Below are 14,051 nucleotides of genomic sequence, written 5' to 3'. Positions count from 1 at the left end.
GAAATCACCCTTTGATTTTTTTAACCTAAAATTAATGTCTAACAACAACAATGGACATTTTTGACTTTATACTACTTATTTCCTTTCAATTCCTATGTATACCAAACATTGGAATTGAAATTCTCAATAATTATATTCATGTAAACCAAACACTGGAATTTAAATTTCACTTTATTCCCAGTAATTCATCTCCCATGGAATTACAATTTCTTTCCCACGTAATTCCTCCTCTCCAACCAAACGCCCTGTAAGATAGTTATGGGCGAAGCCAAAACTATACTTGGGTATGGTGAAATTTTAAAACACTTTGAAATGTTATAAAAATATTTATGACAAAATATAAAACATAATCGATTAGATAAAATAGTATGAATAGAAAAGACATCATATTCATAAATATTTATTTTAATTTTCTTTTAAGTAGATCAACTATAAATTATTCTAAATTAATTTGAATACGATGAAATATAATATAAACTTGTTGACTACATTAACTAAATGATTCATAAAAAAAGTAGACTTAAAAAAAATATTTAATTTATCGAATGGTGAGAATAGCTAAAATAAAGAAAAAAGAAGCTAAAATATACATGCAAAAAAAAATATATTTAATTTATTGAAGGGTGGGAAGAACTAAAATAAAGATAAGAAGCTAGAACATATAAAAATACTTTAGATAGGTTTCAAACCTATAATACTTCATTACCATATTAAATACTGGAAATCTGGAGCCACAGCAATTTAATGGAAAACCCAGGTATGTTTTTCTCCATGGAGTTTAATTCGTGGCTAATGCATAATCTGGCAGGTACGAACGGAGGCCAAAAAGAAAAGAAAAAGAGTGCTCGTTTCGCCATTATCACTTGGTGGATTTGGAGGTGGAGGAACAGTCACATATTCAATGGAGAGGAGCGAACCATCAGCGAGAAGATGGAGTGGATCCACAGGCAATTCAAGGAGATTGAAACAGCTATGGACAAGAGCTCAGGACCGGGAAGACGGCAAGGTGGCGAGAGTCGTCGTTGTCAGCCATGGCAACCTCCTGAACCAGGGTGGATAAAGTTAAACACAGATGGAGGAACATGAAGAAATAATGATGCTGTGTGCGGCGGTATTCTAAGAAATGCAGAAGCTGATTTCGTAGGTGCCTTCTCCAAGAAGGTAGGAGCCTGTGGGGCGGTGGAAGCTGAACTATGGGGGATATACATTGGTGTAAACAAAGCATAGGAGCTGGGGTACCGGAAGGTGATCGTGGAGACAGACTGCATGAGAGCAGTTTCCCTGATCAACAGCACTGAAGAATACGAGGGCCCTGCAAGCAACCTAGTATCCTGGTACAAGGAAATAAGAAATCGGCAATGGGAAATCCATCTAAAACATGTTCCCCGGGAACAAAATAAAGCAGCTGACATACTGAGTAGGCGAGCATATGATAAAGACGACACCATCACATGGTTTGAGAGCCCTCCGAGAGAAATCCAAAGAACCCTGCGGGAAGATGAGCTCGGCTTACTTGGCCAAACGAATGTTGTGAGAGTCAGATACTGACTACTGGATATCCTCCCCCTCCTCCTCAGAAATACTCAACCAAGTAAGCCATTGAGCACTCTTGTGACTAATGCATGTATATATATATTACTAGAAAGAATTGAGGGGGGCAACTAACCTTACTGTCCCTATTGTGGGTCCGTCTATATATATATATATATATATATATATATATATATATATATATATATATATATGGATTTAATTCACCCGAGGTAGCCCGAATTATTAAACCCGGATAAGAATACGTACGAAATAAATAATATAACGCAGAGATATCGTAAGACCGCAGGGACCGTATATTGTATTAATTGTCGCTAATAAGCTATTACAAGACTTGATTATGACAATAATGCTAGAAGATAGTAATTCAGGAATATGTTGTGTTGTGTAATGATCAGGGGTCCTTTGTTAGGACAAGGAAGGAGCTTTTTATACCAGCTCAACCCCCAACCGCACCCCTAGAACCGGGGGTGGTTAGATCGGCCCGCTTTGACCGCGTCTCCTCCGGGACCGGGTCCAAAGCGGGGCGACTCGGCATGGCCGAGCCGGGCATGTGCCGAGCTCGGGCTAGCCGAGTCCACCATGGACCGGCTCGGCTCGGCAGTAGCCGGGTCCATGGTGACGAGCTCGGGTGTGGCCGGGCTCAGCCCATGACCGAGTTGCTTTGGGCCGACCCGGCCACGGCCCAAGGGGTTGGGCCGAAGCGCCTCGGGTCCGTCTCTCCGGGTCGGTTCGTTCCGGGTCCAATATATCCATCAATATATATATATATATATATATATATATATATATATATATATATATATGAAAAATGTTGAAAGTGACAGATACCTCGATTATCAAACAAGGCATATTTCTATCTGGGTATATGAAGAGGCCATGTTGAACTTGACATGGATGAGGTTGTTTCTTACTTCATTATTCATTGCAAAAATCAAATGAAAAAAAGCATTCTCATTTCTCTATGCTATATCACAGATTTATAATGTTTCAATTGTCTTTGGTCATTTCATTTTTTTGTTTAGTTTGTGACTTTAAAAAACCGTAATATTTTGTATAATTAAAAGACACAACAGGAAGGGAGAAGATGAATAGCAGAGTGGCTATGTTACTGAAGATAGCATGTTAGTGTCCCACATCGTTTAAACAGTGGGAGCGGACGCACATACAATGCTATAAAACAACTGGGCCGAGGAAATGATAAAGCATACCTTTCTCGGCCTTTTGGCTAAGATCAAGTGTAGTATCTGTTCTTATCAGTTTAATATCTGATACGTGGGCCAATGGTCCACACGATATTAACTCAATTTTTTTAGGGAGAAGGCCCATTAAGGTAGCTTGCTACCTGGGCTCTCAAGCGTCGCCGTTGTGTTGCACTATTGCTTCGGCCTGGCGCATCCCACCAAATTAAGTCTAATATTTTTCAAGCCCAAATTAAGTCTAATATTCTTCAAGCCCATTTTCTGGCCCATTGTGTGTACATTTTGATATTCTCTGTTTTGTTTCTTCAAAATCGTAAAAAGAATTAACGAGTACCTTGGTCACGGCAATTTATATCTTACACCATGGCGTGCGTTGCACTATGTTTTAATTTTTTTTTTTTAATGAAATTTCTCGTCCCAATGAATAGCAGTTTTTTCTTTAAAAAAAATCTGCTGTTCAAGAATGTACATAATGTTATACTAGAATACACATAATTGTATACATGAATGTACATAATTATATAACAAAATATACATATTCTTTTTAAAGATAATACACATAATCTAACATAATACACAATAAATATAAACTTTTAACATAATACACATCAACTATTAACATAATACACATAAATTTTCTGATTCGGATGTACATAATTGTATAAAAATGTACATAACTTTATGAACCAATACACATAACTGTATGAACAAATACACATAACTGTGTGAACAAATACACATAATCCCAGCAACTTCCTACCGCGCCTCCCAAAACGAACCCCAAAACGACATCGTTTTGGGAGGCGCGCGGCGCACAGTGCTATGTGCGCCGTGGTGTAGGGTATAACGATTGCTTGGTCACCAGGTGAAGGGTTATTTATTAATTATTTTAATTGTTTAGATATTAAATTAAATGCTAAAAGTGTCATTCCGCACCATGAACTATACCGGATTCTTCATGCCGCATCTTTGATAAGTGCTATTTAGGTTCACGAACCATTCAAATTTTTTCGCCTAAAACTTTTTACAGGTTTCTTTCAAGTTGTAGGTAATAATATGCTGACGTGGAGTTTTTTTTTTTATTAACCTGTTTTAAATAATTGTTTAAAGTATGACATGGCAGATTTGTTTTTTACTAAGACCACTGTTAATCTGTTATATCGGCAATATAACGAGAAAAAACATCAGTTCCGACGAAAATAGAGGAGCACGGCCGCTGCAGCTGCAAATGGATAGCGGCGGTGGCGAGCAAGGACATCGGCGCCAACACCGGCATTCTCTCTGGCCTCCTCTACTCCGCCGTCTGCAATTCTAGGCTTCTAGCTTCCCCGGAGAGGCCCCTGGTTGGTCCACCTCGCAGGAGCCCTCCAGTGCTTCCTTGGCTACTTCTTCATACGGCTGGTTGGCCGTCCTCGGCACCATCCCGCGCCCGCCTGTGTCGGTTATGTCCCTCTTCATGTTCATCGCCGCTCATGCGCATACATTTTTCAATACGGCAAATGTTGTTACAGTTACAGGATTTCCCGCAATATAGCGGCACTGTCGTGGGAATCATGAAGGGCTTTCTTGGCTTGAGTGGAGCAATACTGTGTCTCGGACATTATACAACAATAACAACAAGCGCATTTATTTTGATGCTTTCATTGTTGTCAACTCTAAATACCCTTGTGCTCACGTGCTTGGTGAGAGTACGTCCATCAGACACCTCCTGGCAATGATGAGAGACATTTGAATAAGTTATTGATTATTCATTGGTTGCGGCAACATACGTCACTATTGCCTCTGGTTTCCCTTTAAATTTATATATACCTGGATGGGTTCCCTAGTAGTTGGCATTTGCTATGGTTCACAATGGTCATTGATGCCTACCATAACCAAAGAGATATTTGGAGTTTTGCATATGAGTACTATATTCAATACAATCTCCATAGCCAGTCTTGTTGGGTCATTTATACTGTTATATCAATTCTAGATTTTCAAGGAAGAAAAATAAAACATCAGTAAATAATTCTAATCTCCACCATTTCCACAAACGATTCCCAATCTCTCATCCCTTGGCTCTCCACCATTTCCTCCATGGATTTCTTGAAATCCGTGTACGGGTCGTACGATTCCATAGCCATCACCACGCTCGCTGCTTCTCCTTCTTCTTCCTCGATTTTCTTGATTTTCCGTCAGGGTTGCCGTCATCGCCGCCGTGGCTACGATGGAGGAGATGGTGTTGTCGATCGAAGAACAAGGGTGTACGGTACACATCAGCACATTGAAAAAATAAGATGAAACTAAGAATTGACTTTAATAAAAAGGTCCACATAAGCATATTACCGGTGCCATGTGATCAGGGTAACAGGAAACCTGTAAAAAGTTATAGGCGAAAAAAATTTAATGGTTCGTGAACCTAAATAGCACTTATCAAAGATTAGGGTGCGACATGAAGAATCTGTTATAGTTCATGGTGCGGAATGACGCTTTAGCCTAAATTAAATTACAGTAGTACTGTTAATGATACTTTAATCTAGACTTGTCAATTGTTAAACTAAAATAAACTACGGAGTATACCCAATTTTATCCACCGACTTTGTTGATTTTAGGGGTGTAAATGAGCCGAGCGGCTCACGAGCGGTTTGCGAGCCGCTCGGTCAAAGCCCGGCTCGAGCTCGGTCAAAATCGAGCTTGAGCCGAACTCGAGCGACTCGTTTATTAAACGAGCCGAGCTCAAGCTCAAATATTCTAGGCTCGTGGCTCGTCGAACCGCTCGCGAGCCATAATTAAATAAATTGATAAATATTATATATATGGTAAGGATCAATGTCTACTATTGACTTGTAATTAAAGTGGGGTTGTAAACTTGTTTTGAGTGTTTGGAGTCTTTAAACATTGAAGTTTTGACTTTTAAATTTTTAAAATTTTTTATTATTTATGTATGGATAAAACAATGTTTATTATTAATTGAAATATGAATTCAAATAGGTCAAAATCGAGCCCGAGCTCGAACAATCGAGCGGCTCGAAAAATTCTCGAGCCGAGCTCGAGCATAATTTTTTGAGCTCGAGCTCAAGCCAACCCATGCTCGAGCTCGGCTCAGCTCGTTTACACCCCTAGTTGATTACTTGATTTCACAAACCTGAGCATTGCTTTCTAATTTTACATAATTAAACCTTTGAATATACAATCTTGACCTAATTTAATTCTATATTTATCCCTCAAGTTGATAGCCGTTAACAAGGAGGGCAAATTTGTAATATTGCCATATTGCTTATTATCACTTTCTCATTTCCCTCTTATGTATTGTGTTATTTGTGTATATGAACTCCAACGATGGATCTACATAGAAGGAATTGCAATTCACAACAATTATGAAAGTCATTAAAGAACAAATCTCCGTTTCAAAATGATATCCATAGACGTTTTATCTAATCATCATAACCTTAATATTCCCACTTTCCTTTACAATATTAACCCACCCACTATTCATCAAATTGTTGCTATCGTATTTACCATAGTATTTCTCTACAGTGCCCAACTCGTCTCATTTTCTTATGCCTTTTCTACCAGCCTTGATGTCTTCAAACATTTATTCATCAACTTCGTGTAGATTTTCCTATGAATACTCATGTACAATATCATGTTTGTGGGATTCTTGGTGCTTTCGATTACCACTATGAAAACCAAGAGAGTGTTATTCTTCATGTTCCTTGTAGTTCATATTTACATTATCACTATGTAAGTAAAAAAAAAAAAAAGAAGATAAATTTATGTTTGATATAAAGACAAAATATAACCTAAGTGAAAAAGTGAAAATATAAGAAGTTAATAACATAACAATTTTATCATCATTTTTTAGCGTGGTCAAACAAAAAATACAATAGAAAACTAAAATATGTAAGAATTATTATATAATTAAAGACTTAATCGTATAAATGAAAAGCAAAAATAAAATAAGGTCAATATACTCAACACTCGAATGATCAAATCAACTGATCATAAAGGTGAAGTTTAGGAAGAATGTATTAAATTTCAGTAAAAGATGGCATACATAAAGTTAAGGGGTTAATGTCAAACATACTATAAATTTAGGGCACGCTTAAGTTGTCAAAGAATTCATCAGCATATATAATAGAATAGAATAGAACGTGGCCCGTGGCGACACAAAAACCCTTAAACCCTAGTATCCTCTCTTCCCCGCCTCATCACCAAGAGAAGCAAAGGGAGAGGAAGAAAGAGACCCAGTTGGCATGGCGCTCTACTTGCTGTACGAGTCGGCCTCCGGGTACGGTCTGTTCCACGCCCACGGCCTGGACGAAATCGGGCAGAATACGGAGGCGGTCCGGAATTCCGTCAAGGATCTTAACCGCTTCGGAAAAGTTGTGAAGCTCGTCGCTTTCAACCCCTTCGAGTCCGCCCTGGATGCTCTCAATCAATGCAACGCCGTTTCTGAAGGTAGAATCGAAACCAAAAACTTGTGTAAAGGCAAAAAAACGAATGCTTTTTTCTCCATGGTTCAGAAATTAGATAGTCTTTGAGCTGCATGTATGTTCTATTGGCTCCGTAATAGATTGTATTTTGCTTGTTTTGTGGTTTTATGTTCTTTATGATTTTAATGTTAGCTGAAATAGAGCGTGGCTAAGTGGGAATAGCAATACCAGGGGAGATTGCTGGACATATTGCTAGGGCATATATATATATATATATATATATATATATATATATATATATATATATATTCATTTCCAGTTTCCATTTATTAAAGGAAGAAAGTGAATTGTTAATGAAATTGTATAATAAGAAAAATGAGGCCTTGGAGTTCTGGATGGTTAAGATTTGAATTTATTTTTTGTTTATTTACTAGTCCTCCATTTGGTTGTAAGAACTAATTATTGTCCTTTATTTTTTGGTTTCTAGGGCAAATGACAGATGAGCTAAGGAACTTCCTGGAACTTACTCTCCCAAAAGTTAAGGATAGTAAGAAGGCTAAGTTCAGTCTAGGGCTTGCAGAGCCCAAGCTTGGATCACATATATTTGAAGAAACTAAGATTCCTTGCCAAAGCAATGAATTTGTTCTAGAGCTTCTGCGTGGAGTGCGATTGCATTTTGAGAAGTTTATTGAAAACCTAAAGGTTTGCATTTTCTTACCTGTCATATTGTCTGTTAACCCGTCTACTACCCTACTATATTTAATCTTTACTCATTTGTAATCTTTGTAATGATTATAGGCAGGGGACCTGGAGAAAGCCCAGCTGGGGTTGGGCCACAGCTATAGCAGAGCAAAGGTCAAGTTCAATGTTAATCGGGTTGACAATATGGTTATTCAAGCAATATTCTTGCTTGATACTCTTGATAAAGATGTAAATACCTTCTCAATGAGAGTCAGGTATGTATTTCTTGCTTATGTTGAAATTGACCACTTTTTGCTTATGCCTTCTAAACTGTTCTGTCAATAATATTTAATGCAGAGAATGGTATTCCTGGCATTTCCCAGAACTTGTGAAGATTATTAATGATAACTATCTATATGCCAAACTTGCAAAATTTATTGAGGACAAATCCCAGCTATCTGAGGATAGCTTACCAGCCTTGACTGAAATAGTTGGAGATGAAGATAAAGCAAAGGAAATAATAGAAGCGGCAAAAGCATCCATGGGTAAACTATTGCAGATTTTGTAGAGGAGGTTTATGTTGAATGGTTTTTGGTTTCCTGAGTCTCTGTTTATTTTTCAGGACATGATTTGTCTCCAATTGATTTGATTAATGTCAAGCAGTTCGCACAGAGAGTAATGGATCTTTCTGAGTATAGGAAGAAGCTCTATGATTATCTGGTTGCCAAGATGCATGACATTGCACCAAATTTAGCTGCTCTTATTGGTGAAGTTGTTGGAGCTCGTTTAATATCTCATGCTGGTAGTCTTACAAACCTTGCCAAATGCCCGTCTTCTACCCTCCAGATACTTGGTGCTGAGAAGGCACTATTTAGGTATTGTACTACACACTTCCGTTGTATGGATAACTGCATTTAGCATGCATGCTTAATGATGCTTTTGAAAATGGCAATTGAGGACCATTTCCCACTGTTTATTGGTTGCATAACAAACTGTACGCTTGTTATTGTGTATTCTTTTTAGTTCGCATTCCTGCTATGTTAGCTAAATAAATCTTGTTTAACCATTTTAGTCATGCATTATTGCTGATTCAGGGCCTTGAAGACCAAAGGAAACACACCCAAGTATGGTCTTATTTTTCATTCTTCTTTCATTGGTCGTGCTTCTGCCAAAAACAAAGGGCGAATGGCTCGTTATCTTGCAAACAAGTGCTCTATTGCTTCACGCCTAGACTGTTTCTTAGGTTAGTCATGGTTCCTTAGCATTTATATTGTAAACAACTATTGAATATTTAAACTGGAACTTAATCCTTCTGCTCCAACTTATTTATTGGATCTAACTTATTTAGTTATTTGTTTTTGCACAGATAACAACACTACATCCTTTGGAGAGAAACTCCGTGAACAAGTTGAGGAGCGACTTGACTTTTATGATAAGGGTGTTGCACCGCGTAAAAACATAGATGTGATGAAAGCTGCTATAGAAAATTTCCAAAGTAAAGGTACGTCATGCAAATTTTACACCCTCAATATGCTGAGTATTGTGAATATAGAGAAGAAAGACTGAACTGGTAACAACAAAAACGTTATTACCTCATTTCTATTTTTGCTGAATTTCAACTTTGAATATACTCAACCTAGGTGGTAGTTGTCTATTAGAGAAGGCAATAGAAAGTCTCTCTTATACTGGTGTCAATCAATCTACTAATAACATTTAATTTCGTTATGGTATATGTATCACTGTTCTTACTTTTACTGGACATGCAGATGAGTCTATGGATGTGGATACAGCACCCAGCCCAGCTTCCACAAAGAAGAGCAAGAAAAAGAAATCCAAAGCTGTGGAGGATGGTGAACCCATGGAAGAAGGTAAACTTGATCATACAAATGGTGATGCATCTGAAGAACCAAAAAAGAAGAAACGGAAGGAGCGAAAAGCAGAAGAGGAGCAAAACAACACAGGAGCAGAAAATGCACATGTTCTGAATGGAACTGACGCGGAGGATGGAAAGGCAAAAAAGAAGAAAAAGAAGAGTAAGGATGAGGGAGAGGAAGTTCAACCAGCTACCGAAGGTAAAAAGAAAAAGAAAAAGTCCAAGGCTGAAAATGAAGACTGAATGAATGATACTAGTGTGAGATTGCAACCAGTGCCAGTTGTCTCTTCAGATTTGCTTGCTAGCTTTCTCACATCTTTGAATGACTCAAATCTGAAAGGCCATGCCTGTATGTTGTAGGATTTCTCTTTTCTAGGGAATTTTTGTCATTGTTAGCGACCCCTACTCGAATTCGTTTTCATCAGTAACTGTGCTATGTTGCACTGTATTCCAAATACTCTTTTTAAAAATGCAACAACTCTATTTCATTTGCTTTACAAAAATCACAGACTCAGCGAGCTGATGAGTTGATAGATTTACATCTTTTATGCTATTTACACATGCACTCAGGCACAGGATATGCCAATACATCTCTATCCCTCTTATTAGTCCTGGGCTGAGGTTGCCCCTGACATTTCTTATGAAGCTTCCTCATCATGCTACTGAATTCTGTCTCTGAGAGGAATGCATAATCCAAGTATGGAAACATCATGCGCTTGTTCGGCTTTATATACTTCCTATGTCCTAAATATGCACGGTGTCCCTGCCAAAAGAGGGCAAAAGTTGTAAGAACCTAAACGGTTAAACTGATAGTGAGATTCTTCAACATACCTCCAGGGCTCGGGCCATGTTCCCCCCATGGGAGGTAACAAACACGTCACTGTTCAGGGACACAATGTAGTCGATTGCTGCCAACACAGAAGCTTTGGTCAAGTAGGGTGTGAGCTCATCCTCTCGTGCCAATGTGTGTTTACTCATCAGGTTCGGGAACTCTTCCTGCAGAGCCTGCAGCGCCAGTTTTCCACCGAACGGCTCTCCTCCAGCGACATATACTCGTGCATTGTGTGGGGCCCCCAACGCCTTGAGGAGTCTGCAGCAGTGTGGCACACCTGGTTTAAACTTTAAGCATTTCATGAAACCAAATGGCAGGCCACTAGGCCAGCAGGTTTTTACCTTGCCATTTCTGATGCATTTAGAGGGCACAACCCTGCAAGTCTTCTCTGAGCATTTGTGATGTTCAACTTGCCAGTTAGGAACTCGGGGTGAGACTCCCTTTCCTTGCTGATGATCCTGTCATACCCCGCGCCTAAACCAGCCGGGCATCCACTCCTGATCCACACATCCTTCTCGAGCCGGAGATGGATGGCAATATAGGGCCCTTCAACCCACATTCTTCTAGCAACCCTATTGCTAAGATCCTGAATTGGACCTGCAAATCTCAGCGCGTGAAAGGCTACCTTGCACCGAAGCTTCTGCAGATCAGGTGGAAGATTCTTGGAGAGTTTAGACTCCAACCCTTTCAATATAAGCAGCCCTTCTCTGTTCAGCTTCACAAACCACACAGTACACTACAGATTAGTCCATATATGTTCAGAAAGAAGAACAAGATCGAAAACCAGTTACGTTGCTCCTCTTACTTGTCTGAAGAACCTGGCTCGAATCCAAATAGGCGAAACATGAAATGGAATCTGATTCTCAATTGTCTGCTTGGACACTAAATGTGAGGATGGTAAGGATGACACAATCCTTACATCAGCTTTCAAGATCTTCTTGAAATGTTCCACATCGAAAATCTCTGAGAATTCACTGCCATTTCAATTTCAGTATTCTTTAGTCAGAAAACATCTAAAATGTTTGTTATTTCAAATAATGTACATTATGCCTGCAGGTATGTTCAACTAACTGGATTGATATATATGATTTTACCTTTCATCTCTCCATATGCGGTTGACTTGAAGAACAGGAACCACAAGCGCAGCTTCGAGAATTCTGGCAATGACAACCGCATCCACGATCTGATTCCGCTGCTGGTTGAGGCCGCCGGAAACCACCACCACCAAGAACCGCCGCTTCTCTTTGGCAATCGCCGCCGACGCTTTCCTGTAGTGGTAGCTGAAATGCAGGCAGGGGCGGTACCCTTCGTCTTCCGGCTGCTGCCAGAACTCCCTCTCTTGGTCGGAGACGTTCCCGGCGACGGGCATCCTCTGAGGCGGGAGCGGCACCGTGGCGGCGGCGGCGGCGGCGCTGGTGGAAATGGCGGCGAAGAAAGGGTCGTAGTCTCGGGTGGGGAAGCGGGTGGAAGACGAAGAAGCGAGGGAGGAAATGATGGAGCAGGAAATGGAGTTCCGCCATAGAGTGGCGAAAGTGAGGGTGCAAATGGCGAGGAAAGCGGCGGAGACGAGGAGGAAGAGGAGGATGAGGGAGAGGTAGCTGGTGGATCTTCTTGAAGTGGAAGCCTTCCGGGGAGAGATTTGCATGGAATTGAAGGGAGAAAGGGAGAGCAAATGCGAGAAAAATGATGGGTTTAGAGCAATGAACGATGATGGGTTCTTGGCGTATTTGGTCCTAACCGCCATGATTACTCACTGCGTTTCTCTGTAGATAGAGAATTTTCAGAGCTACCTATTTGCTGATCATCAACCAACCAACCAACGCTGTATTTGAAATGGCGGGAGAGGAATTCATCAATTCAATCCAACTAAATCCGTCTTGGATTCACTATTTTTAAACAATTCAATCTAATGAGAATATGTTATAGCATCACTAAAAAAAAAGTAGGAATAAGGGTCAAATAGGCCATTCAATTACGCACAAAAATGCAATTAGGCCACCCAATTCAAAAAAGCAACAATTAGGTCCTTGAACTACAAAAATTCATGCAATTTCACTAAAAATGACTTGTTTACCTATAAAAATAATTTTTAAACTTTTATTTTAATAATTTTAAATAATAAATTATTTTAAAATTAAAAAAAAAAAAAAAAAACTGACTGCCGGAGACGAAGGGGTCCCCGGCCAGCCATGGAGAACCCTTCGTCTCCTGGCTGGCCGGAGACAAAGGGGTCCCCTTCGTCTCTGTTGCTGGACAAAACCCCTTCGTCTCCGGCTGTTTATCTTTTTTTTTTTTTTTTTTTTTTTTTTTTTTTTAATTTTAAAATAAATTTTTATTTAAAATTTATTAAAATAAAAGTTAAAAATTATTTTTAACTTTGGAAACCGACACATCAGCGTATCAATAGGTAAACAAGTTATTTTTGGTGAAATTGCATGAATTTGTGTAGTTCAAGGACCTAATTGTAATTTTTTTGAGTTGGGTGGCCTAATTGCATGTTGGTGTGCAGTTGGATAGCCTATTTGACCCTTATTCCAAAAAAGTATAATCATTGATTATTAATTTATTATTATTATTATTATACATGACTGACATTTAATTTTATTTTTAGTCATTTCACTATTATACATGACTGACATTTAATTATTGATTATTAAAAAAATTTTAATAAGGTGCTTGACTATGTAATTTAATTTATATCACATTTAATTTTGTTGTCTGGTTTTTCAGCCAATTATTGTTGGAAGGAGCATTGCATTTGCTTCTTTAAGAATGAGCATTACATTTATTTATTCTGAAAGAAGCACCCCCTGTAATAGTTGACCAGAAAATTGAACATGACTAAATATGATATAAATTATATATTTATGTACCTAATTACAAAATTTTAATAGTCAAGGATCAAATGTGATTATATATAATAATTAGGGACAAAAAATGAAATTTATTCTTCTATTCTACAATGCAATTCTTTTATAAGCAATAAGCAAACTTCTCCCAAAGCAATAAGCAAACTTGAATAGGAGTTAGAGCATTGAAGTTTTTGAGGATATTTTACAGATGTGATTAGAAAAGAGATGGATAAAAAAAAAAAAACAAAACAAAATATAAAAAAGGAAAACTAACAAAAAAAAATAAAAAATAGACTTGCAGAGTTACGCGCCCAGTGATTTTGTGTTGCACGCGATTGAAGCATCACTTTTTAAGTTTTGTTGGGTCCCACCCATCCGATAAAATCTCATTTTTTGCAAGAAGACCTGGAGCATTCTCCCTCTTCCACATTAGCACAGCTTTTCTTGAAAATCATGAAAAACCAACTAATGGGGATAGCCTTAGAGGAACCGTTTAGGAGTTTTCATGTTGGTTTTTGCATAGTACAAAGTTGGTGGGTTGATTTTTCACAAATGGGAGCTTGATTTTTTTTTTTTTTTTTTTTTTTTTTTTTTTAATTGCAAAGACTTGCTTTTTGCAGGGAAAGAAAAAAAAAGAGGGAGGGG

General features: G+C 38.6%; 2 protein-coding genes across 2 annotated transcripts; one reads left to right on the top strand and one right to left on the bottom strand.

Annotated features, from left to right (window-relative positions):
- Positions 1 to 6,849: 6,849 nt before the first annotated feature.
- Positions 6,850 to 10,225, top strand: LOC109192441 (nucleolar protein 56-like). The gene is made up of 8 exons (XM_019343089.1): positions 6,850 to 7,193; positions 7,656 to 7,870; positions 7,967 to 8,124; positions 8,207 to 8,394; positions 8,472 to 8,724; positions 8,944 to 9,092; positions 9,216 to 9,350; positions 9,616 to 10,225. The coding sequence occupies exons 1-8, from the start codon at positions 6,989 to 6,991 to the stop codon at positions 9,963 to 9,965; spliced, it is 1,653 nt and encodes a 550-aa protein (XP_019198634.1). The 5' UTR covers positions 6,850 to 6,988; the 3' UTR covers positions 9,966 to 10,225.
- LOC109192440 (uncharacterized protein At1g04910) lies at positions 10,021 to 12,400 on the bottom strand. The gene is made up of 5 exons (XM_019343088.1): positions 11,649 to 12,400; positions 11,360 to 11,528; positions 10,896 to 11,269; positions 10,554 to 10,812; positions 10,021 to 10,485 (listed from the first exon to the last, which is right to left on the bottom strand). The coding sequence occupies exons 1-5, from the start codon at positions 12,296 to 12,298 to the stop codon at positions 10,273 to 10,275; spliced, it is 1,665 nt and encodes a 554-aa protein (XP_019198633.1). The 5' UTR covers positions 12,299 to 12,400; the 3' UTR covers positions 10,021 to 10,272.
- Between the last annotated feature and the right edge of the window lie 1,651 nt (positions 12,401 to 14,051).

Source organism: Ipomoea nil, unplaced genomic scaffold (assembly GCF_001879475.1).
Source record: "Ipomoea nil cultivar Tokyo-kokei standard unplaced genomic scaffold, Asagao_1.1 scaffold1770, whole genome shotgun sequence".
Taxonomy (NCBI): Eukaryota; Viridiplantae; Streptophyta; class Magnoliopsida; order Solanales; family Convolvulaceae; genus Ipomoea; species Ipomoea nil.
This window is presented reverse-complemented; position numbering and strand designations above follow the sequence as displayed.

Coding starts and splice junctions, on each gene's coding strand:
- LOC109192441 (XM_019343089.1), top strand. CDS start 6,989: ATGGCGCTCTACTTGCTGTACGAGTCGGCCTCCGGGTACGGTCTGTTC. Junction 8,125..8,206: donor ACCTTCTCAATGAGAGTCAG/GTATGTATTTCT, acceptor TATTTAATGCAG/AGAATGGTATTCCTGGCATT. Junction 8,725..8,943: donor GCTGAGAAGGCACTATTTAG/GTATTGTACTAC, acceptor TTGCTGATTCAG/GGCCTTGAAGACCAAAGGAA.
- LOC109192440 (XM_019343088.1), bottom strand. CDS start 12,298: ATGGCGGTTAGGACCAAATACGCCAAGAACCCATCATCGTTCATTGCT. Junction 11,270..11,359: donor GAGCCAGGTTCTTCAGACAA/GTAAGAGGAGCA, acceptor TGGTTTGTGAAG/CTGAACAGAGAAGGGCTGCT. Junction 10,813..10,895: donor AATGCATCAGAAATGGCAAG/GTAAAAACCTGC, acceptor ACACTGCTGCAG/ACTCCTCAAGGCGTTGGGGG.